Source organism: Ips typographus, linkage group LG6 (assembly GCF_016097725.1).
Source record: "Ips typographus isolate SLU linkage group LG6, UJ_Ityp_2.0, whole genome shotgun sequence".
Classification (NCBI taxonomy): domain Eukaryota; kingdom Metazoa; phylum Arthropoda; class Insecta; order Coleoptera; family Curculionidae; genus Ips; species Ips typographus.
In genome coordinates this window covers 12103891-12131441 of record NC_138427.1, presented here as the reverse complement: position 1 = coordinate 12131441, position 27551 = coordinate 12103891, and the positions used below count along the sequence as shown (strand labels likewise).

Here is a 27551-nt window from a genome sequence, read left to right as displayed (position 1 = left end):
CTGATAACGTTTAAAGTGACTTTTATGCTAAAAAATGTACTATAACAACAGTCAAAGTTTTATAGTTATCGCAACCTATCTCAGAGATATCAACAGTCAATTAAATTAGAAACTTCTTTGGTTATGATGAAATTTTCGTAATTAATCTTCTTAAAACAGCTTCTATTATCACTTACTGTCCTTCTTAGTCTACAAATAATGCAGTATTTGCGTATATCTTAGCATTGTGAGTAGTTTATGATTGATAAAAAAAATCAGCTTGTTGCTTTTTCTTGACCAATCACAATTCTGTGATTTACGCAAATGCACTTGAATATGGATGCATGGATACACAGTCACGTTACTACTACTTAACAGACTCAGAGAGTAATCACGTGATATCCGCTTCTCCACGTCTAACGGACAGAACAAGAAAAACGAAATATCTTAACTTCTCCTTTATTAGTCTCCTAAGGAAGTATGTACATTTTAATATATAAAACTTATTAACAACAATTAACGCAATAATTGGTCTATATAAAAAAAGTTTCAATACCTAGTTGCCCTGTGTATTCCAGATATTAATATGTAGTACATACCTAATAATTGTTAGTTTTGTTAACATATATATTTACTTTTATTATGTGGATTATTGAATTTTTACAAAACCAATAGTAGCTAACTCAAATGATTTTTCCGGCAGTGTTGTCACTAGTTTACTCAAAGTGCTCTTATTGCTCTAGCCTATATGTGATATATCGATGTTTCGGGTTTTGTTAATGTATTATTTACAATAGAGTGGGAAACAAACTAATTGAGCGATGTTTTATTACTGATATCGGTGATAAATTGTGGATGTCCTGATCGATCTGCGTGTTCACCGCTCTGAATCGAAAAGTGTCGATAAGACATGTAATCGGGTGGGGCAGTTGGTTGGTCGCGTTTTAACGCACGCCTCTGTTTTTTAACCTGCAACACACCCAGTAATAATACAGTCCTTTTGCCAGTCCTGTTAAACTTACTTTGAGATAACCCAGTATTGAAACTAAAAGAATGAACACGACAAATCCCAAGCAGCAGCCCACAATCAGTCCCAGTCTTCTAGTTAAAATCGATTGAGTGCCAATGGCGTGGTCTTGCAGTGAACTTAAATCAGGTTCACCAAGTGTACCAACCTGATAACGACACGCACTTTAGAGGTGAAACAGTTGACAAACCTGTCACAACCACCTCAGAACATTTGCTAGTAGACGAATCGATCAGTAGGGGCAAAGTTTCAGTTTTAAGCATCTCGAAGCCATCGTTACTATGGAAGCCAGTGTGATTGCTTCTGGGTGATTTCCTGGATAGTTTGGATTCTGTGGTGGCGCGTCGTCTGGACGACATCCAGCTACCCAAAGCCAGAATGCAGATTTTATATTTGGTTCCTGGGAAAAGGTCAGTGAGTTTCTGGGATCTTGCAAACTGATCTAGAATTTTTCCCCTGATCTACAATCAAACAAGTTAGGTTAGGTAGTAAAATAAATCTGTTCCACCACTGTTGTCTGATAAAGAAAACAAACAAACAAAACAAAAAAGGACGATCTAATATAAATATCAGATTTAGAGAAAACGTTTTCAATCTGTAAAATCGCATAAACTAGATCCTTGACCCAGTTGAAACGACATTTTTACGGTATAAAACCGGCAAAATCGACAGCCTCAGTAAAAACAACTTCCGGGAGGTTATTCCTGCGCTCGCTTGAAATATTTGCTTGTCGGGCCCATCCTCCGGGATGAAATAAAAGAAATCCTTATCTACAAGAGCACGATTGCTTCGGACTTATATTCCTTTCGGATTGAATTGTTTTTCCGTAAAAGAGCACGTTTCCCGAACGGCCCTGGATAAGCCTTTAAAATAGGTTGTATTTGTAAGGATTTAAGACACTGAGCTGACGTGTCTTTTTTTCTCCTCGATGAAATATATTTTGTCCCACGTTGGATAAACCAACTCGAACGAATTTATTAGACTTACCTCGGCCTGGTTGTCGACCGGATAGTAAGTCAACTGGTAGCCGAACAGGCCGGAATGGTTGCGTGCCTGCCACGAAACAATCACGGAAAACGGTTGGATGTCTTGAATACCAAGTTTAACCACGATGGGTTGGTTGCAGAACTGTTCAGGGTCCAGTTCGACGAAAACCTTACCGTGAAGGTTTTCAGGACTTTGACATTTCAACTGTTGATTTTCAAGGTGTTTCATCTGCTTACGATGATCTTTGAACCATTCCCATAACTCTTCAGACTCGCAAGTGCATGCTAGAGGATTGTCTGGAAAAAGGCAAAACAAATTAAAAATGTCTGTCAGATTAGTTTTGCAAAGGGAATCTCCAACTAGTAATCAGAGAAATATGTATAATAATGAAACTTGACATTTCCTGTTTCTGAGCTGGAAACTAGTCTTCATATCAGATGATCTTAATTTAGAAAATGATGTTCTATTTATACAAATAAAACAATCTTTGATGAACATCCTATGTCATTACAATCAATATAATGAACCATGATTTTCTCATTTTTGAAAGTAACATTTTATAATGAATCACCTTGCGTTCGTATGTTTCGAATTTGTGTTTCCAAAGGTTTCAAAGCAGCCAACGGTATTTGTTCCAAATAGTTTCGGCTCAAATCCAGAATTTTCAGTCTTTTCAATTGACTGAAAGCGTCCGTGTACACGAAGGAAATCCAGTTGCCGTGCAGGTACAATTCAGCTAAATTGATGAGGTAGTGGAAAGTTGTACTTTTCAGCCTGCAATCGATTATACATCACATGATTGGTAGAGCGTTAAAAAAGCACGCACCGGCTAATTTTGTTAAAGGACACGTCCAATATCTGCAACGATTTCAAATCTTCGGGGAATTCGTCCAGGTCCTTCAGACGATTGTGGGTCACATTTAGAATTCGCAGACCACTCAAGCCGTATAAACGTTCCTGCGGTATGATTTCTATTTGATTTACTCCCAAATCCAGGGAGATTAGTTGGTGGAGTGTACTGAACGCTCCCGGTGATATTTTCAGGATTTTATTGTAGCTTAGGTGCAGGTGGAGCAATGAGGGGAATAATTCGAATTCCTTGCTCGTTACGACTATCAAGTCGCTGTGTTGTAAATGCATCTATTGAAAAGTTCAATATAAACTCTTAGAAAATGAAATAAAACAAATAATTAATTTAAAAACGAGTTTACTATCATTACTAGAGTTTACTCGGAAGTTTGTATTTTCCTAATTGGAGCACGCCTTTTCGATCATAACTGCTAACACTATTGAAATTCCACGTCAACTTGGTAATAAGCAAGTTACTTAGCTGTAACTTTATTTTACAAGAAGGATAGTCTTTTGTTTGTTTTGGAAAAAGTTTTTCCAATTAAAGGTCTGTCTCACTAAAGCATAATTTTTTCTTTTGTACATTTCTACAAACCTGTAACTTTCCTTTCAGTAGTTTTCCTTATATCTATAGGTGTCCGTTGTGGGACACCCTGTATAGGTTATTAATACTATTCTATCAAAATTAAAGTGAGTATTTTTAAAAAATAAATAATTAAATCTTTTTAAATATGAAATTAATCATGGAAGACCCCAATTGAAACTAGAAAATATTTACTCAAATCTAATTCAAACTTACCTCTTCTAAAGACGGATAACTGCGTACAGATCCAATAATTTCGTGCATGTTTACTATTGGATTGCCGGATATATTGAGCCATCCCATTCCTGGCAAGGTAATTTCGGATAAAGCGGCGTTGGGAATGTGAGTGAATTGATTTTCCGAAAGGTCCACGCGTCTTAAAAGATGACTCTGATGGAAAAAATTGGCAGGCAACGTGGTCAACTTGTTCCCGCTCAAATCAACAGATAACAATTGGTTGAGATTGGTCGAACTGAAACCGGTTAATCCCGAAATGGAGTTGTAACTCAAATCCAAGTGTCTTAAGTTGGACATGCCGTTTAGTTGGTAGGCTTCCAGGATAACAAAACTGTTGTGAGCTAGTGACAGCGTTTCCATGGTTGATATGTTTGACAAGGCTTGGTAAGGGATTTGGGACATGTTGTTGAATTTCAGTTTCAGTTCTTTGAGTATGTTTAGTTGAGCAAAAATTCCTGGTTTTAGTCCCGTTAAGTGGTTGTCACTCAAGTCAATTTTCATTAAATTCTTATTCTTTGAGAATACCCCTACCGGTAGACTAGAGATTGAACACTTGTCTAAAGTGATTACTTGCAATGATGGTAGTCCGTTTAAAGCTTCTTCATCCAGATCACTCAAATTGTTACGGGACAACTTTAAAACTCTTAAACCGGGAATATCAAGATGTCGTAAATCGTGAACCGACAATTTATTGTCGGCTAAGTTTAAGTCGTTCAAATTGTTCAAACCGCGAAAAGCATCCGGTCCTATCTTGGCAATGGAACAGTTAACTAGGCTCAGGACTCTAATAGGCAATCCCTCTTGGAAAATCGAATCGTGTAAAATTTCCAGCGGATTAAACGACAAATCCAGTATCCTCAACTTTTTTAAATTTATTAGTGCTCTGCCCTCGATCCTCTCTATCAGATTGTGCGACAAATTCAACTCCTCTAAATCGTGCAACTCTGCGAAAGTTTCTAAAGTAATTTGCTTCACGTGATTGCCGTTTAAATCTAGGAACTTTAAGGAACGCATGGCTTCGAACGCTCTATCTTCCAAAAAACCTATACTGTTGTTGTTTAGAAAAAGTTTCTGCACTTGCTCCAAGTCTATGAACACCGAACGTTCAATTCGAGTTAATTTGTTGTGTCCTAACCACATAATTTGAACACTAGATTGTCCTTTCAGGGTGTCATTGTGTAGGGAGACGAGGGCGTTGTTATCCAACTGAAAGGACACTAAACTAGTGGAACTGTGCAAAAACACATCCCCTAAGTCCCTGATGACGTTTCCCTGCAAATTTATATGTTGCAAACATTGCAAAGTGCTGAAAGCGCCCTCTTCAATTGTAGTTATTTCATTGTGCTGCAAGTGCAACTCAAGCAATTCGGGTAGCGGATCAAATATGCCTTTGTGTATAGATTGGATTTTATTGTTTTGCAGTCTTATCTCTCGCAAAGCTGACGTTTTCCCGAACGTACCTGGCTCTAAATCGACCAGCCGGTTGCTGTCGAGACTTAATGAAGTTAAATTGTAATTCTGGACGAAAACGTTTCTCGGTAAGTAAGGAACGAAATTGGAACTTAAATGGAGTTGCGACAAGCTGGCCAACGTTACGAACGCGCCTTGCTCTATACGGCTTATAGCGTTGTCTTGAGCGTAAATCACCGACAAACTGGAGGAATTCGTGAATGCGTCATCCAGAATCTCCAATATATTATTCTCGGACAGGAACAGCTCTTTCAATCCAGGCAGGAAAGCAAACACTCCACTTATGTAATGCAAATGATTATGACTTAAATCAATCGATCGCAGCTTCCGGTTGTGTCTGAACGTTTTCGAATGCAGAACTATAATTTTATTATGGCTTAAATCCAGATTGATCAGCTCAGTCAACTTGTGGAACGTCTCCTCTTGTACCATCTCGATCGCGTTGTAATACAACGACAAAGTTTGTATGTAGGGACATACTTGGAAAGTTTCTCCATTAACGATTTGAAAGAAGTTAAAGCTGAGGTCCAAGTAGTGCAAAGAGTTCAGTTCCGAGTAGGTGTCAAAGGAAATGGAACTAATTTCGTTCCAGGATAAACGTAAATGCCGGAGTCGTTCCAGACGTCTTAGCGCGTTCATGGGGAACGATCGCAGTTTATTTTCGGATATGTCCAGTTCCAGCAGTGTTGTTTCCAATCCGGCAAACGAGTAATCGGTAGCCTAAAAATCAAATATTTTTTCTCTAAATAATCTGTTCTATACATAGTGCAGTTTACTATGATTTTTGTTTAGTTTAAGGGAATCATTTAAATAAATTATTTCTGTTAGGGACGGAGTTTTATCTGCTTGGTTGCATTGTTATTTTTTACGAAATGCAGTTTGTTATTTTATACATTCAACCTTCTAATGGTTTCAGTGTTTGCATGAGAAAACATAGAGCTAGGGAATGACTATCTCAGTTTTATTCAACAACTTAATAAAATAAATGTATTAAGAGAGAGAATAAGAAACTGCAATTCAGAAACCATCAAGTGCAATTCGGAAAAAATCACCTTAAATTCAGAAATCATTAAATGAAATTCAGAACATTCAAAGGCAGACGGTAGAAGACAGTCAGAAGACTCCGTCTCGTGCCACAAAGTGTAGTCGTCCCGAATTCTGCAACCAGCACCTGGTTCGTAAATTAATGAAATAGTAAATCATTCTTTAACTATAATAATCGCGAATGCCAACCCGTTCAGAAAGCTACCCTCATCATTGTCCAACAATTGTAAGTATGGTTATATTATTGTAGTAGGTAATTTGTGCATGGATAAAATTACCAAAGCTCCAAGGCACTTTAATACATTAATATACTTTATAATACAATGATGTTATGAAAAAAGGAAGAAAATTTAGGTTAAAAATTAAACTGAATACTTTCTGAATTGCAATTAACAATTTCTGAATTTCAAATGACTATTCTGAATTACCCTTGACTCTTTTTGAATTTCAAATAACTATTCTGAAATGAATGTCCACTTAGATGGATATGGCATTTTAAAAAAATTAATACTAAATTCAGTATCATATTTTTTGCTTAAAGAGTCCAGTAAACTAGGCAAATCGAAATTCGAGAATTGCATTGCAGGAAATTAAAAGGTGCCCTTACTTACGCTGAGTAATTTATTAGCTTTCAAGCTGAGCTTGTTCAATTTCAAACCGTAAAAAGTGTAGCTGGGAATTTCGGTTATCTGATTGTCCTCCAAGTCCAAGGCGATCAATTTGGCCAGACCTTTGAACGCCTTTTGTGGAATTTCCTTCAGTTTGGCCGATACCAGACTGAAACTTTCCAGGTACGGCTTTAACGGTTGCAACGATTCGTCGTGCAGCTCTTCCAGGTTTGATTGCGATATTTGAATATGGCGGATTATTGCTGATTCGGGAAAGAGGTTTTTTGGCAATTTTATCTGTAACAAAAATTCTTTTAAGATCAACATTTGTGATTACAGGCGTAGAGCACTAGGTCAAAAGTTTTCACTACAAGAGGTCTTTTCTGGATTCGAAAGTATTATAAAATGCTTAAATAGGACTAACGACTTCGTACAAATTTTTTATTGTAACGTATTTTTGCAGGAGGATGAAGAAATTGAACTTTTCAAGTACCCCCAAAGTCACGATAAACGTAATGATCTTTATAGACCTGTAAATGCTGTACTAAGTATTTTTTATAGGAAATTACCATAGCTTTGTCGGGCTCGTAGATCGAAAGCGACTGTACCGATACGTTGACGGATTCCAGAAGGTTTTTGAGGGTTTGGGCAGTGGCTGCGGGACATTCCAGATAGATCCCGTTTTCAAAATCGTAGCAGTGACAAGATGGGTTGACGGCCGGATCGGGGCATTGTTTATTGCCCCCATTTGCCCTCCCCCATATTATTACGACAACGAACGTCAGAATGATCCAGGTCGGGTACATTACGTCAATAGAGGGTGCGGTATGATGATGATGATGGGTGGCGACATCTTGAATGGTTAGACCTAGAACAATGGTAGTAATATCAAATCAGGTATGGCTAGAATAATGCTGATACAATTAACTTTATTGTTATCTCTATATGGTTTACTTTCAGAAAGCGATTTAGGGATTAAGGTTAAAAATAATTGAAATGAAAATTGACTGGAGTGTGGAACCTTGTAGGGTAATTGAAGGAAAATAATAGCTTAAAAAATCAACCAGAGGATTTTCCTGGCGTTAATTGAAATAACATTTAATATTTTCTTTTATTTTCACTTTGCTTAAGATTTCTGAATTTACACATTAACCGTCACTTGCTTGCAACAATTTCGGAAAATCCTTTTCGAATAACTTTTATGCTCCGATGAAGTGGATTGCGGGAAATCCAATCGAAGCTGCGTGGAAAAGCGTTGGGTTCGGTAACGAAGCCATTAATTTTAATTTCGTTCATTTTTAAGCCGCTAGAAAGTTTCCGAACAGTAAATTAGGAAGCATTATAGACCATCAATTCTGTCCGCGTCTATAGTCCTGTGTTTCGATGTGTTTTTCGGCCTTTATTAATGCCTTTCAATGCCCATATTTCCTTGTTGTTTATTGCCTGCTAAAATACTCTTTCACCAAGACAATGTGGTTAATTTTTGGAAAAAATTACCCAATTGCAATTTGGTGAAACTGGGAAACGTTCCAATAACAATAACCGCATTAACACGGATAATGTAATATTAGCTTTACATTAAAGGGGCTTATAAGCATCACAAAGGTTCACGTTATTTAGTTATGGAATGTTTAATTCATATTACAGATGATTTTAATGTGGCCTTTCGGTCCTGATGTAATTGCAAACCCTAAAAGTTAAGGGGTATAGTCTCGGAAAGGGATTACGCACAATTAGAATATTATGTAGGGCTGTATGTTGGTTAATTAATAGTTTAGTGCTAGGCATATTGGGATACATTAGAGTGAGGTCAAGTGGCTTGGTTTGATATGTTGATATTGTCACGAATAGAAATTCGTATTATTTAAAAAATACAAATTCAGAGAGGGCAAATAAGGTTACAGTCAGAATGCAAGTAGTGCATCATACTGAGTCTTTTGGAGCTGTCAGACTGTCAGAAAACAAGCGACGAAAAATTTTCAAATTTTTTTTTGGCCTCCTGGTGAGGATCTAGAGAGGCGAGTTTTGGCTCATTTTGTAGTATTTTTTATCTTTTTTCTAATAGCGGTTTAGCAAAATTGATAGGAGTTCAAATAAAAAAGTTACAACCTATCAAAAATACAAAAAATTACAGTTTTGGTAAAAAGTGCAAAATTCAAAATTCATACCATTACTTAGCCCTGGTAGGTAAAACAAACTAATTGCTTTCCATTTAGTGAAAATGTTAAAATATTAGCTAATGTCTGGTTTAATCAAAAAAGCAATAAACGTTTTGCAGTTATTTACTCAGACAATGATAAACGAAATCAAAACACGACCTACTGTCACTATATACTAGCAGTATGAAAAAATGCTCTAAATAAAAATTCCTTCTCCATTATAGATGGCCCCATTTGCCTCGATTTATTAAATTTAGGGACGCTTTAAAAAAGCCGTTTTATTAATAATGGGCCAGCCAGCTCCATTAAATCTTTATTGATGGAAATTTATAACGATCCAGGCAGTTTTGAGCTGTGCATGGATAACGTGTAGATTGTGCCTGAAAAACTATTTTCTAGCCCTTCAAAACTTAAACACGTTCTAGGTTTAATAATTGGAATTTTCATTTTAAAGGATATGCAACAAAGAGAGCTGAAATCTGAGGTAATTTCCTCTTAACAACTTATGCAGGTGGCAGTATGTTGGAAGCTGCCATGTATAGTTAATGAGCAATTATGGTTTAGCTATATCTTTTAGTTAATGAACGCGTAGTGTGAATAGCTGATAGTAACAATTATGTTGTTAATTAGAGTAGAAGCTGCCAGTTTAAGCCCTTGTATATAATATAGAGTTAATATTAAACAAGCACCAGCACTATCAAGTTTAATAGAGTATTACAATTTTTCCTCAACACTTTTGAGAATTCGGAGGTGAGACCTTCGTCAATGTGATACTCTGACAAGTTACAAATCATCGATGACCCAAAACTTTGTTCGACACTATGCCAAAACGTCCGAAACATTCCATCAGGAAATTTAATTTTATAATGAAAACCAATTAGGGACCCCAACGTGTAATCGGACTGGATATAGTTGATGACTTCTTTTCACCTATAATTACTTTCTCTCTCGATGTGCATTCACTTGTTTGTTACTTTATTTTAAGTACAAAAACCTTTCGTCAGGTTACTACCAACTGGAAGTAATTCGTTAAATTAATCAATTTATATACCTGAAAAGCTTGGATTTAAGGATTAACTTACCCGTTAGCAATCTAAAGAAATTAATTAAATCACACATAAAGAATAATATTTAATTTCAACTAAAATTGGGCGAAGACGACAAATAAATCATTCTCCCTCGGAGGTATTTTCTTTAAGAACTGTACAACTATTTGAACTTTATTAACTCCTCAATTTTGCGGGGAAAGATTTGAGTTTTAGTCGCTTCGATCACAGCAAATTTGTATCAATAAAGATTAAACCGAGCACGTTTTGGAGATTATTATTAAGACCTTTTTAAGGGCCATAGAAAGGAAATTTAATAAAATTGTGAGGTAAATTGAGGATTTTTAGTTCATCCAGAGAATTTTTTAATAAGCGACTTAATTTGAAATATTCCTTATAATCAGGTTTATTGATGCTGGATAATTTGTTTTTTTTATTTCTTAGCTGGTGAACAACATTTTTCTGTTGTGTAATCGAAAGTTGATACAATATTTCCTGAATCAATAAAATTTCTACCTATTTGAGACCATTGATAACACTTGAACTAGTGGCCCTTCATCATTCGGTCAAAACCGTCCAATTAACCCTTGAAATTTATGTCGGCTCCCTTGGTCTCCTCTATTGATTAGAGTTACCGCCCAATCCATATTTTCACTTATCTGCATTATATGGACACTTCATTTCAATTTGCTCAGGCCGAGGAAGATTAAATATAACCACAGCCCCAGGATATGAATTTCATTGTCGTTGCGTGTGCTTTTAGCCTTAGGGCGCTCCCCTTTTCCAGAACATATTGGAAACCGCCCAAGATTGGAAACTACCTGCTATTTCGATGTTTTCCACACCTAGTTTGTTGCCTTTTTTGGATGGATTTGAACCGGATAATTCGATTGTAAATTAAGTTAACAAACAATTACCGTCGGACCTTACCTATCCTAACCGTTTACTAGTCGGAGCGCAATTTTGGGCCGAACAACAAAACGCGAACACAAAGGGACAAATGCACGAATTTACCCCATTGTGTCGCTAATAAATTAGCCGATTTATTCGCAGAGTTTACTGGAAACTAATTTACATAATGTTAAACCCATTGTCTACTCGGGAGTTCAAGCCTAGTGTATTCTTGCATGGATTAATATTGAAGCGTAGGTAAATTTTCTACTCCAGTAAACTTAGTTTATGTTTTCAATAAAAAAAATAATAGAACCTCAGATTTTTAATTAATTAGAACTAGAATTTGTTCTAATTAATTAAAAATCGGTTCAAACCGCTTTGGTATTTGAATATGGTTTAGGTTACATCTAGAAAACTGTATCAAGTTTCACTAAAAGCTCACTTTTATTAGAAAATTTAGTTACTTACTTGTTTGGTTTCTTCTTTATTCTATGAGATGGTTTCTTAAAAAAGTAACTAAATAAAAATTGCGACTAAACTAGACGCTCAAAAGATATCATTCAAAATGCGGAATAAAATCCAATCGACCTGTCAAACGCGAATCCCATTCTAGGAAAGTGGATTCGCTTCATTTAGCATTCGACTCCTAATAAAAATATCTCCAGAGATTTGACGGGTGGAGGAGGGGTGGCGCAAAGAGCATATTTTCGGACCGAAAAATGCAGTTGCCGCAAACGAAAAGAGTATTGCTGCCCCCCGATCCTATGAAGTCATATGGCTTGGAAAATCGTCACTTCTCGGCATAAAAATAGGGATTTGCGCCTTGGAAAATGGATTTGCGGAACTAAAATCGTAGGGATAGGGACAGGGTAATTCCGTCCCCGAGCAATCGACTTTTCTATTTAAATTGATTCGAAACCATAGACCGCTTAGAATGAATCCTATAATGTTGCTTTTTTTATCGCTAGTTATTATGGTGTTTCATACTAAGTAGAGTTGTTCTGAGTTTTTGTTGTTTGTATTTTTAATTAAACTCAGACGCTATAACGGTTTATAAACCAGATACTCTGACACGAACAAACTCTTTCCGGAAAGTTTTCCAGAAACTTAACTGTCAAGAACTGCGTTCAACTTAAAATCCAGCTTAGGCATAACTCTTGTTCAGTGCATATACAATGTGTCCACAAAGTATGGAATAAATTCGATTACAATTCAGGGAATTATCTTTCAGACAAATTTTAAATACGTATTTTTTGAGAAAAAAAATAAATATACAGGGTGTCCCAAAATTGAGATATAACCTTCGAGTTGACATTTTTTATTGCAATTATCGATTTTTCGTGTAGCATATCCTATGTCGATATTCAGCTGTTTTTGAGAAAATGACAGTTGAAAAATTATAACATGTTTTATTGAAAATAGTGTTTAATAACAAAAAACAATAATTATTTAGTTACTTAAATGTTCAAACTGAAACCTTTATTGTGCCTGGCATTATCCCTAACGATCGATAAATTCACGCTGGACCATATTTATGGTTTCTTGACTAAAGTTAGCACACTCTCTTCTAATTCTAATTTTCAAGTCGTCAATTGGTTCAGGTTTAGTTTAATGAACAAAATTTTTGAAATGGCTCCACAAAAAATGCTAAGGGTTGAGATCAGGTAATCTTGGAGGCCATCCAATTGATCTGCGCCTTCCAAACCATGTGTTGGAAAATGCTACTTTGTTTAGATATTGTCTAGTTTATTGCATAATGCGGGGATGCACCATCCTGCTGAGGTAACAAGGGATATCATAACGCGGGAAACATGACGAATGCTAATATGTGGATTTTCTTCCACAGATAATAAAATATTTAGTTTTTCATCTTCGTTAATCGCAGGACGTCCATTTTTTGACTTATTTTCTACAGAAGCCGTATCTCAAAACACCCTTTCAATTTCACTAACTACTGACTTGTTTATTGACTTTTCTGGATATTTGTTATTAAACACCAGCCCGATGTGTACGATGGAAGTTATTTTTTCGTAAAAAGCTGTATATCGACATAAACCCAGAATGTTACGTAGAATCCATAAATGCAATAAAAAATAGAAATTCTTATTTGAAAATGTCAACTGGAAGGTCATATCTCAATTTTGGGACACCCTGTATATCTAATTTTTTTCTAAAAAAATGCGCATTTAAATATAACTCCCTAAATTTGAATAGAATTTATTCCATACTTTATGGACACACTGTAGATATTAGATATAATTCCACGAACTTGGGGTGTATTGATTTGATTGAACTATTTCATAGTAAAATACTAAGAATTTTTTTTTATTAAAAAGGCCGTCATTTTTCAATTTTCTTCGGTTTCGGGCGTCCATTCAACGCGACCATTTCCGAAAACCCCATCAGCTATTTTCCCTCACATTCTGGCAACGTTCCATTGTTGCCGAAATTAATGTCTCGCCTTCAAGTTCTTACAACAATACATATATCTTTGCGCGTACAATGAGTTCTTGAAGGTCTTTGTTGAAAAGTTTAGGGCAGTCTGTTTTATGCGACAATAAACGGTTATTTTCTAATGTTACCCCCGCGAACCTCGGAAGGGTTTTTATCAATAAAACAGCGCAAAAAATATGGGGGTAAGCTGCTTACGGTCTTAACGATGTTTTTATTGCGAGAAAAGGTTTTGTACCTTGGAAACGAATATCTTTTTGAACGAAGGAAAAGCAATTTAGAGTCGAGCAAAAACTTTCTGATTTGTAGTTAATTTTTTTCCTTTTTGCTTACCATAAATTACAGTCTCAATCTATCGAATGGTAACATTCTTTTTGATCAATCCACCCTTTAAAGCCGGACTGTTTGTATCAATAAAAGGCTAAGCCCGAAAAATGAGAATCCAATAGGGGCGAGCTCCAAGCCTAAATAATAATTTACCTAAAGGTCGAAAGATTTACCCCAAGCTATAACTCTTGGGCCATTTTTCCTGGGGCCTTTGTTTAAAGTTTTATCTTCTCTGACACGCACCTGAAATTTATTAGCTGAAATGTGTGTGGCATTGTGCAGGTGACAAGAATACGTGTCCAACAAACAAGCGGGTGTGTGTATTTTTACGAGATTTGCAACGACATAAAACTACCCCTATGAATACGCGACCGGGAGGGAATCTATCACTGTTTCCAGAACGAAACTGTGGAAAATATTTTCTAACCCGTCTAGGACCATTAAAAACCCGATCGGAAATTCTGCAACATGAAATGAATACATAAACTATCACCAAGCCCGATTCAAGAACATATTGCCATTCTGGAATAAGATATTCATGGATCCAATTTCCGTTTTTAGTAAATACAATCACGGTCTTGTTTTCGATCGAATGTGTTGTCAAGTCAATGTGATTGTAATAAATTTGTGGATCGTTTACAAGCATTTGTAGATGATCATTAAAAGTAAACGTAAATTTTAGATTTGGACTTGGTAAGTACCATTTGCAGGTCCTCCTCCAACTTCAAGAATTCGTTTCTAAAGCAGGTTTTCAGGAGTTTCCTCTTTAGCCCTACTATGAGTAGTAAGTATGTTATTATTCTTTGCGCAGTTGTAACACCGGAAAAAGGGTGGTTTAAGTAAACACAGTGTAGAAGTTTTTCCATATGAAACAAATCTGAACAGTCACTTAGACTCGTTTTCAGAAAACGAAGCAAAAGAAAATAAAAGATAACTAAAAACTAAAGACTAAAAGCTAAAATGCTTGTAACAAATTTTCTCTTGCTGGTAAATTAACCTCATATTTTTCAATGTAGATCTATCTTTGATACAAAATATAGACCTACATGAAGAAGGGTAAATATTAGGATTTTTCCTGTAAGAAGCCGCAATCGCGAGCTTCCTTGACGCGCCGATTTTAAAAAGGAAGCGAAATGGAGCGCGAGATAAAGCCGAAGTGATAAATGAAGCGCGAAAAGGTTTGATTGGGGAGATAAATTTCGACGATGAAAACTCTTAAAGATACCTACAACTCTTTAGAGTCGACTGATCAATTTTACGTTCAACTTTGGTTTAATAAAGGGTGAGAAAAATCAAATTAAGGATGATGTAAAGTTAATTCAACAGTTATACATCGTTTAGTTAGTTATACATAATTTTTAGAAAATTTGCCATTTCTAAACGAAACGACAGATTTTGATTGAGTTTGGACTATTATTGAGCTTAATTTATTGGCTTTTGGTTGGTGGAAAAAACTCTGACTTAAATGCACCGCCATTGTACTATACAGGGTGGAAAAGAAGCGCGTGCAAAAAAATGAAATTTTCAACTAGTCCCCAATTAATCAATATTTTTTTTTTTGGTTTGTTTTAACATAAGGAAGTGTGGCTTAAGTCAATATCTCGGGAGGTTTTTGGCCATTCCCCAGTTAACAAATGTGCGACTCGAATTAAGGCAGTAGCTTTGAACTGTCATTTTAAGTCACGTGTAGGTCCCATATTATGTGTGCTATTCTTTTATCAGTGAAACGAAATTTACTTAACATAAATACTGTTTTTGCAGATGTTTTATATCATGACGTATCAAGTATTAAAAAAAAAAACAAAATACATACAGAGTGGACCATAAGTAATGAGACATAGAGCTACAGCATATTCGTATATTTTTATGTCAGGAATATGCTGTAGCTCTATATTATATTAATTATGCTCCTGTATACGCTATACGCATAGTGTAATATTGACGTGTTGAATTTTTCAAGTATTAATTTAAATAAGGAAACAAGCTGACTGAAAAAAATAAAAAATATACAGTATGTTCGGGATAAACAGTTCTGTTTCTGTATAGGGTGATGAAGAAAATTAAATACTAGTTAGTTGAGCTGCTAAGTTTTTGATATACAGGGTGTTTCACGAAGAAGAGGTAACATTTTAACTTTGTTTTCTTGATAAAGGACTCAAGTTTGACTTTTCTTCATTAACACCAGACAGTAGTTTGTTTTAAAGCTAATTTTATGTGGGTGCCATAATTCGGAATTAGCAAATAAGTAATCGCGGAGCAAGTTTGCTTTCGGAACTGTAACAACGATAATTGAATATGCAAAATAGTTAGTTAAACGGCCTTAATTTGGCGCAAACAGATGCTATGCTCGGTCGATTTTGCAATTTTAGCGGCACCCGCTCTGTTGATTAAATCAAATCTGTTCAAAATTTACCAGTGCGTACGCGTTTTATCATAACCAGTCGGCGATAAATAATAATCTCTCGAAAATTATCATTTTATTGAACTCGGTATTTTATTATTCCGAGTCTCGCGGTCATATTTCATCAAATCGGAGTTTTCTTTCGGAGAAAGTCCGCGACTTGAATTCGTACACGATAAATGGCAATTTATCCGGCAACACTACACTCCTCCACGTTGCCTCAATGAAAGATTAATAGAGGTGACAGGGCGTTATAGGAAAGCCCGTACAGACTTTAAGATCATAAATCTATATTATATACATTAGGTTTGCTTGAACACGTTTTCATTTCGCACCAGGTTTGAAGGGTGGCTCAATTAACCGGCACTCACAGTTATTGTCTCTCGCCAGGATTGTTATGCCTATCTTCGAATTCAAATAAAGCGAGATTGTTTATGATTAATCTTCTATTTCAGTATCATCATGAGAAGTGGATTTCAATCTTTCAAATGAAAATAGAACCTTCAGCTTGAACGTTTGTTTAATTTTTGGTATATTTTTCTGTCACTTCTTGTTTTAATAATTTTGCTCTTCTGGTTTTTGTCCGACTAATACTGTTTCCTCTTTGGGTCACTATGGTTTTTGCCAACTACTCTGGTCTTATTCAAATTTTACAAATACTACACAAAAAGTTGGAAAAAATCATCTTTAACAGTTACGATATGAACTGAAACATTAATTTGCACTTTTACTGGTTAATATAAATGTGGCTTTCCGTTTGAACAATTACACTCTCCAACAGCAATTTTCCATTACCCTTTTATGAAAACGTTCATATTTGTATGCAAATGTTTGGCCAGAAACGCATAATTACATGGTATGCACGTTTATTGACCTGGTCGTCATAATGAGCAAATATCGGTTGACAGCGGTGCACTAAAATGCTTTCTAGATAAGACAAATTTGCATAGGATATTAAAAATAATGTTTAAACTGGATTCCAGCTTCCAAATCAATGTCCTATCTCCTATAGAATCTTTTTCTGTCGTCAAACATGAGATAACAAATTCAACAAAATAATTTTTGCTTTCAAATGTTTAGAAGAAAAAGCAAGTTAATGTGTTAGTATTGTTTATTATCAAATTTTGTAAAGAAATCACCCCTCAAAACCACACTTGATATCTATAACAGAAATAGTATTTTAAATAACTAGTGCTGTAAGAAACATTTTACGCACGATATGGAAAAAGTTGTAATTCCATGAGTGCGTAAAATGCCTTAGAGCACGTGTGACTGACTTTACCTACAACCAAGTGTAAAGTCGTGTCTTTCGCAACTCATATAATTTAGAATACTTTTTTTTCATAAATAATATATTTTTCACATATTAACATCATATTTGTATTAATCATAGGAATTATGCTACTAATGAAAAAATAATATATAATGAACTGAATGAAATAATGAACAAATAGTGTATCTGTTTTTTTGCTTCTAGAGACTTAGGCAAGTGTTATACAGAAACTATAGCTGCGCATTGTATTGCTAAATAATTTGTTAAAAAAAAATTCCAAAATTTTCATTACTTTCGGAGATATCCGACAAAAACCGAAAAAGTCAAATTTCTTTTCTATTTTTACCACTTTATTATTGATTATTTTGGAAAATCATTGCACATGAAAATAGTTTTAGTTTTCAGCCCCGACGTTTCGTTTTTTAGATACCATCATCAACATCCACACACAGACCTTCCAAAACTAATGATGTGCCACACTTATCAAAAAATTATAAATTTTTGACAATCTATTTTTGACATATTTTCTACAGAACCCGTATCTCAAAACTTCCTTTAAATTTTACTAACTATTGACTGGTTTATTGGCTTTTCTGGATATTTGTATATAACATGAATGAAGCTTTTAACAAATTAAACTTTGGATCAAATTAACACCGAACAAAGTGACAAAAAGGCTCTATTTAATATATTCTACTTAAATCGCTTCGTGTATACACAAATTGAAGTTGTCGTACAAGGTAGAAGTAACGAACGGTCCATTCAAAGACTGGGAAATGTATGCGACTGCGGTTACAGTTAGATATAGAGGGTAATGCTTTGTACACGTTTTACTTTCACGTCACGTTCCCTTACAGCGGAAATGTAGCAAAGAGGGAAAACAAACATTTTCCACCGGGACGCGTTTGATTCAAATTTTTTTTCGCGGTTGTAATTTCTACCAAATACTGTTTCATGATCGAACTAATTACTTCTCCGTTTTGGAATAGTGGGCGAGATACAAATTGATAATTTGTCCGCCTTAATAATTCCAGCTAAAACAAATGACCGTACTCTAGCCAGAACAAAACGAGACAATAAATGATTTCCTGCAATGAAAACCGCTCATGGAACTTTGCTGCGAGGATTTATTGGGTTATTTAAAACTGTTTTATGGCCTTAGTGCTGTAGATACATTCGGTTTTGTTCTGATTGGATGATTTAATCCTGATCCAATATAAGTTAGGATAGTAAATTCCAGAAATTTGCACGATATATTAGGTGTATGCCATTCAATCAAAAATTGGAATTGCAGTCATTTTAGTGAGGAAATAACCCCGAAATTTCACCCAAAACTTCTCATCGTACGTACATCCGGCGCCTAATTTATGACTCCGCCTCAACTTTCTAAGTGTAAATATGCAACATAAACAATAATGAAATTTTATTTTAATAATCCCGGAAAGCCGTTTTTGGAAAATGGCTCAACTAATTGGTTCCGAGTAGAACGGTAATGGATTCGACGGTTCGTTTTAGATTAACAAAGCTGGCAATTTAATTCGTGATTTACGCCACGAAAATATAACATTACTGATCTTGTTCTTATGAGTAATAATTTATTCCAGATAAATCAAAAACAAGCCCTAATTCACGCAATTTATGTGTGTCAATAAATTGCGGAGGCTTATAACTGATTACAAAAAACGGGGCCCTTAAATTATCATCCGGAACCGGGGGCGAATCGCCACTTCATTAAATTAAAAAGGGAGTGTCCGGATAAATTGTGTTTTATCTTTCCGTTAAATTAAAATATGTTCCAGGCAACCACCTTACTTTCCGAATTAAATGGTTTTTCCCGGAAAAAACAACATTGCTGTAAGATCCAATGCGAACGTTATAAAGGCAAATTGACCGTTTTAAATGGTCCCGTTGCAGCTGGATGAGTTCAGCTCTAATCTATTATATGACGCGACATCCATCTTAATCTGTCCAAGTTAACGAAAATTGAATTATTGCCTAGTGTGGCCTGCCTAACATCCGAGCAGATAAATTAAGTGTCCTCCTAGGTGTGACACTGAAAAAGCGATGGATAAATGCCGTCTTAGTCTTTTATCAGTTGATGGCCCTGGTCAATCTTAAAAATAGTTAATTTTGTGCAAAAGTGCAATTTTGACAAATTTGTATTTTGTCTCAGGTTCCAACGCACACCAAAAGGTTTGTAGTATTTTTATCCTTTTTCTAATGACGGTTTATTATTTTTAAATGTTTTTACTACAACAGTAAAGTCAAGTGTGTTTCAAAAGCAGGTATCTTTCATCCACCTGGTTTACACATAAGAAATAACGTTATTACATACCTGGTTGAAAATAAACTGTTTTACAACAACAGTTTTATTTTCATTCACCGGAAATACTACTTTTCTACTAAAACTAGTACATATTACAATTTTGGTGATTATTTTCGTTAAAGACGGGATCTTCACTTCTCCAATAAAAAAAAATCGAATTTTATTTTATCCTGATGCGGTAGCGACAATGTCATCCATACCAAATCGGATAAGAAGCAGATTGGAAAATGTGACTGAATTACGAAAAACTCTATTTCTTTAGTATTGTTATGACTTGATTAAATCTAGAATATTTGCCATTTTAATCGACTTTCCCGTAACCCTTACAAGGCTAATTTTTTCCATTTTGGACGTAATTCAAGGAATTTCGTCGTCCGGAAAAGTGTCAGAAACTTGGCAAAACTCCGGTTCTTTTTTCGTTTAAATATTAAAATTTTGAAATAATTTGATTACGTGCCTTTCCATTTCCCTCGTTTATTCCTCTAAAAGGAAATTAAGTTTTTTATTGTCGCTGTCGCGTAACCCGACACTTTCCAGCTAAACGATTAGTAATTCATTTTGTTGTTTGTTAAATATAGAGAACAATAAAAAGTGGACAAAACTGATTGAAAGTCGTGACCTTTTGTCTCTCTCTCCCCAGGGCTGATACGTCAACTTGGTGAAACGATTAATGTAACTTTCCCTTTGCATTGTAGGGGAGGAAACAAAGTTTTACTGGAAATTTAGTAAAATCTTTCCACGGCATTCCTACATAATGCGCTAAAATTTCTCGGGAGAATATTTCCGTAATGTGTCATTTACTACGAAGGAAAACGGGGCTCAAACAGCATTTACTCAGGAAACGTTCACCAAGAATATTAAAGTGTCGCAAAACCCGGTGCAGACGTCAAAAAAAAACGCCTGTTTTGTATTTTAGAGAAACACAAATCTTAACTTTTGTACGCTTTATGAATAAATAAACGGAAACATTATTCTACAGATTAATGTTATTAATAATCAAATACATAATCGGGAAAATTTCAGTCTTTTAAGGGTGCTATTATCGATTAAATTCCGTCGTTTTATTCAAACTTGGAAAATTGGAGCACGGACTAATTCAATAACTTTGATACGAAGGCGCCGCCTATTTTTAGTTGTGTCAAAACTAAATAAAACATGGCCTTAGCGTGACGTGGCCATACGAAATGGTCCACGTTGACACGATTTATGTTTTTATTTTTTTTCTAATTTATTATACCAGCAGAAATGAGTGTGTAGTGGCAGGGAAAGATATGTCGACAAATTTGACAACCGTGTACGTTAATTCACCATTCAATAATGAAAAACAAATTTTAATTAAAATTTTTATTAGTTTTTATTAGAGTTTTATACGTCAATGGATAGCCAATGAAATGAGCTTTTTAAAAATATCTCTTTTTAGGTTGACAGGTTAGGCGGTTTGGCTACTAGAGGGCGTCAAATTTGACCAATTTTTTTATCACTTTTTTGGTGTATCCTTTTGTTTAATCCTCAAAAACTCGATTAAATGCACTACTTTTGGTAAAGTTTTATACGTCAGTGGATAGCCAATGAAATGAGCTTTCTAAAAATTCCCTAACTGGGGTTAATAGGTTGGATGGTTTGGGCACTAGAGGGCGTCAAGGTTGACTAATTTGTCAATGTCATAATTCTTCCTTGTTTTCCCACGGATTCCATCAAAATTACCAAACTTTACCAAAAAAAAAACATTGTATGATAATTTTTTTTATGTAATTTAGACCTTTTCAGTTTTATTAATAGATTCTATAATACTAATTTAATGCCCAGTAATGCCTACTTATTCTTAGTAATGTTGCTTTGCCGAAAAAATTTTGCTGAAAAAACTGAAATATTAAAAAATACTATTAGGTTTAGTTATATGACATTATTAACAAAAAAATTTTAAAATTTTCTAGAGAATCTAAAAATGTGTTAAAATATAGGAGGTTTCATTTGAAAAAAATTATATATACAGGGTGTCCGGAAAATACGTGTACAACGTTTGACGACAGACTCCTGACGTCAAAATATGTCGATCTAAGCCGACTTAGTTATATCCAAAATTGTCTCGTTTAGCCGGTAGAGGGCGTCAAAAATTTGTAAAAATATTGGTTTTTTACTAAATTACGTGAAAACCTGCTAATGGATTTTAATGAATTTTAGTATGTAGACTAATACTATAAATTTACAATTACCTGCATACATCAAAGTAGGTATAATAAAGTTGAAATTATTTATTGTAAGAAACTAAGTAAACCAAAAACATTACTTAAGCAAAAAAATACACAAAAACAACTAAAAACAAAAACACACACACACACATACACACTACATACTAAAATTCATTAAAATCGATTAGCAGGTTTTCACGTAATTTAGTAAAAAAACAATATTTTTACAAATTTTTGACGCCCTCTACCGGCTAAACGAGACAATTTTGGATATAACTAAGTCGGCTTAGATCGACATATTTTGACGTCAGGAGTCTGTCGTCAAACGTTGTACACGTATTTTCCGGACACCCTGTATATAAAATCTTTATTCTCCAAAAGAAAAGGCTATCGGCCCTAGTGGCCTTTCTGCCCATTGTAATAACAGCATTTAGAGATTAATAATATACACTATTTATAAGCTATCTCTATGTATGTACAATCTCAATAAAAAAAAAATTATATTTTATCTGCCACGCCTTTATGAACTGTGTCTTTATGAACCCTGTATATCCAAAAATAATTTTAAACTTTGCTTATCACAATATTCTTTAAAACTTTTGTATTAAACATTTTTTTGTATTTTTTGAACCTAATGAAATAATGAACTTTACTCTATCGTTGACTCACCCTGTATTGTTTGAATACAAAAAAATTATGCAAAATACTTTAAGGTATAACTAATGAATACATTAGAAATTAAAAAGAAAAATCAATCCATCAAATTATATCTCTATTAGATTATCTGGTCTTTTCTTATCTCAAATTTCTCTTGGATAATTTTGATATTTCCATACTTACCAACATATTTTTTGCCTATTTTTGGAACACCCTGTAGACTTAGGACGTAAAGCTAATTCATATTCAGATCTGGGCATTTCACGCATACACACATCCGATAATGTCTCATCTTTCAATTTTAAGCCTATATTCAGTGACCGTAATGAAAAGTTTTAATTGGATAAAGTTTCAATTTTCCCTATTTAGCGAGCACTTCAACAGTCATGGAGTTTTAATGCAATATGTTTAAAACCTCGCTGAAACAAACATTATTAAACTTTTCGATTTAAATTCCTACAAAATTATACAAAAAAAAACGAGGACTGAAAACTAGTCAATTACTGTCAGAGTGTCGTCAAATGTGAGTGATTTTCTATTAAACTACACGGTTTCTCGCTTAACATGCATACAAAACATTATTTTTGACAGTTTGTCGATAAAGCTGAAACCGAAAACAGTTTCAGTTCCAATTCGCAGGAAACGGACAGCGATATTCCTGCAGTCCCTTGATTCCTGGAAATAGCATCTTTCTCGTAAATGTCACTGATAGCAATTCTGGGTGTCACATACAGTCACAGTGCACCTATTGCATTAAAACTTTTACGTAAAATCCAACATCAATCTACTTTTCAAGGTTAACAAGGACTCTTTGCCCCCAACTGCCATTAGCAAACATTAACTTTCCAAATTGCCACAGTAGATTAGCCATATTTAAAGTTAACGAACCTCGAAAATTACCTCGCATAAGTTCCGAGTAAACTTAGAAAAAAATCCAACAAACTTCCATAATAGAGGTTATTAATCTCGTGAAAAGGGCCTTAACAGGTCAACGCGAATGCTTAGCTTAAGAGTTTGGAAGTGCTCGTCAAAGCTGTAAGATACAAAAAAAAACTCGATAATCGATATTTGGTGGAAATTTAATAGGAAAATGATCAAGTTAGAATGAGTGAAAAAGCAACAAGCTGTAATAAGCTGCTTTTTTCTGACCAATCACTACCAACTACCCTATGCTGAGATTTACGCGAGGGGTAGACCGCCGATAATTTTTTTCCCCAAAGTGTCTTTTTGCATATAAAATACCTTCAAATTCCTTTAAAATAGTTTACAATGCTTCTTCTATTATTGCTCAAAATGCCTCATAGTCATAATGCCTTAAAACTGCCTAAAATGCCTCAAACTTTCTTGAAATACATCAAAATGCCTTAATGCCCTAAATTATTTAAACTGCCTCAGGATAATTTCAAATGTTTTTCTTGCAGCACTGTAAAGGCCAGTTGACATCTGTCAAAATTAGTTACGTGACTTTGACTATGCCATTTTAGAGATTGCAACACTGTCCAAGCCAACTGACGCCTGTCAAAAATAGTCACGTGACTTTAAAATGTAATTTAAATGTTGATCATTTGGTATATTAAATTTAGACAGTTGTAAAAGCTGAAATTGTAAAATACACGTTACGTGACGTTTATAAAACAATTTTGAGCTTGCAACACTGTAAAAGCCAGTTGACACCTGTCAAAAACAGTCACGTGACCTTAAAAATGTAGTTTAAATGTTGAAAAATTGGTAAATTATTATAATAATTTGTAATAAATATTGTTTCAACTCAATACCATGTAACAAAGATTTTACCATAATAATGTTGCCTATGCTGTTCTGTTCAATTTTCAGTCAATTTGGTTATATTTGCTTTTATAATGCTTTGTAAATGCCTCGTAATACCTCGTAATGCCTTGTAATACCTCACAATGCTTCGTAATAATGGAAAAGTGCCATAATACCTCGAATTACCTCGAGTGTGTACACCAAATTACCTCGGCGATCTACCCCTCGGATTTACGTCTTTTCTTTCAATAGTTATGCTCTGTTAAACATTTTTGATTGGTAGTTGTAGTGCAGTAAAAATAAATTTCGCTTTGTTTTACTTCCACTTTAACAAACATATTGACAGAACTACAGTTTTGGCTTTCAGACCTAGATAGAGAAAAATATTACTTGAAATGTTCTCAAATCGTTTCGTGCTATTCTTGGCAGCATCGTTCAAAAAATCTGAAATTTTTCATGATTTACCTCTTTTTCCCTTCACTCTCTGCGTTTTATATGGTTGCATTTGGCCTACAAATTTATACGTCACATTTGAAACTGTACGAGACTCAATCCAATAAAGCTTTTCCTTCATACGTCCGTCTGAGTTATACTCACAGACATGAAATATGAAAAAGACGAGGTTCATGTATACGACTATTACGAGGAAGATTCATGTCTCGAGATAGATACAAAATGTCGAGGGTGCATTTTCAGTTTTACACGAAAGATCGTTTGCAGTTGATTTTATTTGTCTAAAATTTAATATTATACAACATTTTCACTTTTCTGAAATTTAATAGTCAATTACAGCCTAAACAACAGGTTGTTTGTATTTTCTGTTCATCCTGAAATACATATCTGTTTAACAAAGGCATTGATTAAATAATTGACCATTCGTCTGACTATAATTAATATCCCTGAGCTCATACAGATAATACGAAATATACAAATTTGTTTTTGTTATTGTGCTCGCTCAATTTGCTTGAATTATTGGAGTATCCACTTATTTGATTGCAATTAAGCTTTTTCTGCACGTAGGAAGGTTGCACTACCTAGAATAGGGCAGCAATTAAATTATTGATTAGCATTCATCGAGGAGAAATTCAAACCGCTAGTAATTGTCAGATCACGATAAAGTCTATTAACTTCAAGTGCAGTAAATTAGCAATTCAAATTTTCCCGTAGTAAGAAACGAAATTAAAGTGAGTCTCGAGTAGAAAATCCGGAGCTTTGAAGTGAGAGTCGAGAGTGAAAAACCGCTTTTGAGTTAACGTCCAAGAAGTTAATTTGAGTCGAAACAGTTTTACGAACGGAAAAATTAGAATGGCTAATGTTAATCATACGTCTTCAAATATGTATAGCTTTAAGGTGTGTCGTTTAGGAGATAACTAAATTGACACAGATTAAAAGAAACTTTTATCTCTTTATAGTTGAATATGATCTGAACGACAATTGACTGTAGTCCTAGTTTTAATTTTTGTAAAACTGTGTAATTTTTGTAAATACCTGTAAAACTCGTCACTTTTACAGCTTTTTTACTAAAGAATCTCTGAATCTTCTATATCTAGAACTTGAGGAACGTACAACTTGATAATAAGTTGAAAGTTAATTTATTTTTACCCAAAAGGTATTTTAGCTCAAACTGCGTAGCACTGGATTAATATACTAAAAAGGATGCCAAAAATGGCCATGATAACAAATATCAATGGGAACAAGACACAATTAACTAAGACAGACCTAGGAAAGCGTAAGGTAGGACTTTCTAAGTAACTTGCTAGGAATATTTACGGAATATATCCTAGTTAGGTTATTACGTGTATAGATCAAGGAAAGTATTTGAAATGGTCAAACAAAAGTATGTACAGGGTTGATCCGTATATTTAGCCAGCTTGTGGTGATATTATTTTTAAAAATAGGAAAAAATACGACTTCTCCTAAATGGCCAGAAAACGTTATTAAATACAATAAAAGACCATAGCAAAGGTGAAAAAAAAAACAAAGTTGATTAACCACTCCGTATATTTTAGGATTATTAGATAGACTACGTTTATATTGAGCAAATTGAATCCGCTTATAAACTGTTATACAATCCTCGATATAAACGACGCGTATTAACGATTCGGATTGACTAGTCAATCCTAAAAAATAACAGGAGACGTCAATTACCAAATTTTTGAGTTTTGTTTTCGTGAATTCGAAACAGATTTGGGGCTTTGTTGATTTGGGTAACATTTGTGATTGCTGATAGATAACAATTACGAATATGTTGTCATCTCTTTCTGCCTGAATAGTGATCTATTTTCGATCCGTACGGAACTTTCGAACGCATCCAATAATCCAAAATTATCAAATGTAAGTAAAACACGATAAATACTCGATTGACTCATTTTCGAGTTAACGGAAAGTAAAAATTGTAATTTTACTGTTTTTTAAAATCGCCGTTGTCATGAATAATCAAAGAGGCTGAACGTTACATTTGACGTCACGTTGACGTAATTTGACAGTTGGTTAATGTATTGTTTTGTTAAATTACGTCATGGTGTCATGTGTGGATTTAATGGTTAGGTTAGGTAACTGTAATTTCGAAAAAGTATAACATTACAATTTTTATATTTTAACGCGAAAACAGCTCAATTTATTGTCAACTTATTATATAATTTTGAAATTAAAAGAAAAAGATCTATATCTATCTAACCAATCATAAAATATACAGAGTGCTTCATTAAAATTATATCAAATATTTTTTTTTTACTCTTGTCATGATATATTAATTTATTCAGTAATATTTTCTGGTGATTTAAGACAACCCCTTAAACATATTTTTGTTCGAAGAGTTTTGCAAAAATAAAGTTTAAAAACAGCTAATTAAATATAAAAATACATATTTCAAAGAAATATTCAAACCTAGCTGAGCCTTGCCTTGATAAACAATTTTTCAGACTATGGTGGTTTATCTTATCTTTAATCAATATTTAAAAGCAACGTTAAAAATAAATTATGTACGATCGTAAAAAAGCCTCGAGGCTAAATACAGCCCCGGCAGCAGAAACAAGTTTTATTCATGTTCTTTTAAAGCAGATCAATATTTTTCCATGTGGCACTTACCGCGGTTTAACAAAACGAATCCGAAAAATAATTCGTCCAACAATGAAACCAACTAAACATAATTGCACCGTTAATTAGAGCCGTTATTCACTAACCGCAAAAAGTTTTTCGAAACGTAAAAAGTCGCGCTCTATATACGAAATAGAGGGTCGGCTCTATCGCGATGGCCTCGTGCGAGCCCTTTGGCATT

At 34.5% G+C, this 27551-nt stretch overlaps 1 protein-coding gene across 1 annotated transcript; it reads right to left on the bottom strand.

The window, feature by feature from the left end:
* Positions 1-422: 422 nt before the first annotated feature.
* LOC145730179 (uncharacterized) lies at positions 423-27551 on the bottom strand. Its single transcript, XM_081981237.1, has 10 exons — positions 27362-27551; positions 7354-7652; positions 6788-7081; positions 3642-5852; positions 2820-3133; positions 2565-2767; positions 1994-2289; positions 1210-1467; positions 1002-1154; positions 423-948 (listed from the first exon to the last, which is right to left on the bottom strand). Exons 2-10 carry the CDS (start codon positions 7588-7590, stop codon positions 790-792), a joined length of 4125 nt encoding a protein of 1374 aa, XP_081837363.1. The 5' UTR covers positions 7591-7652; positions 27362-27551; the 3' UTR covers positions 423-789.

What these genes read in the sequence shown, in the direction of transcription:
- LOC145730179 (XM_081981237.1), bottom strand. Translation starts at nt 7,590, where the DNA reads ATGTACCCGACCTGGATCATTCTGACGTTCGTTGTCGTAATAATATGG. An exon ending in ACGAGCCCGACAAAGCTATG is followed by an intron (nt 7,082 to 7,353) that starts GTAATTTCCTAT and finishes TTTTTGTTACAG; the next exon opens with ATAAAATTGCCAAAAAACCT. An exon ending in AAGCTAATAAATTACTCAGC is followed by an intron (nt 5,853 to 6,787) that starts GTAAGTAAGGGC and finishes TTTGATTTTTAG; the next exon opens with GCTACCGATTACTCGTTTGC.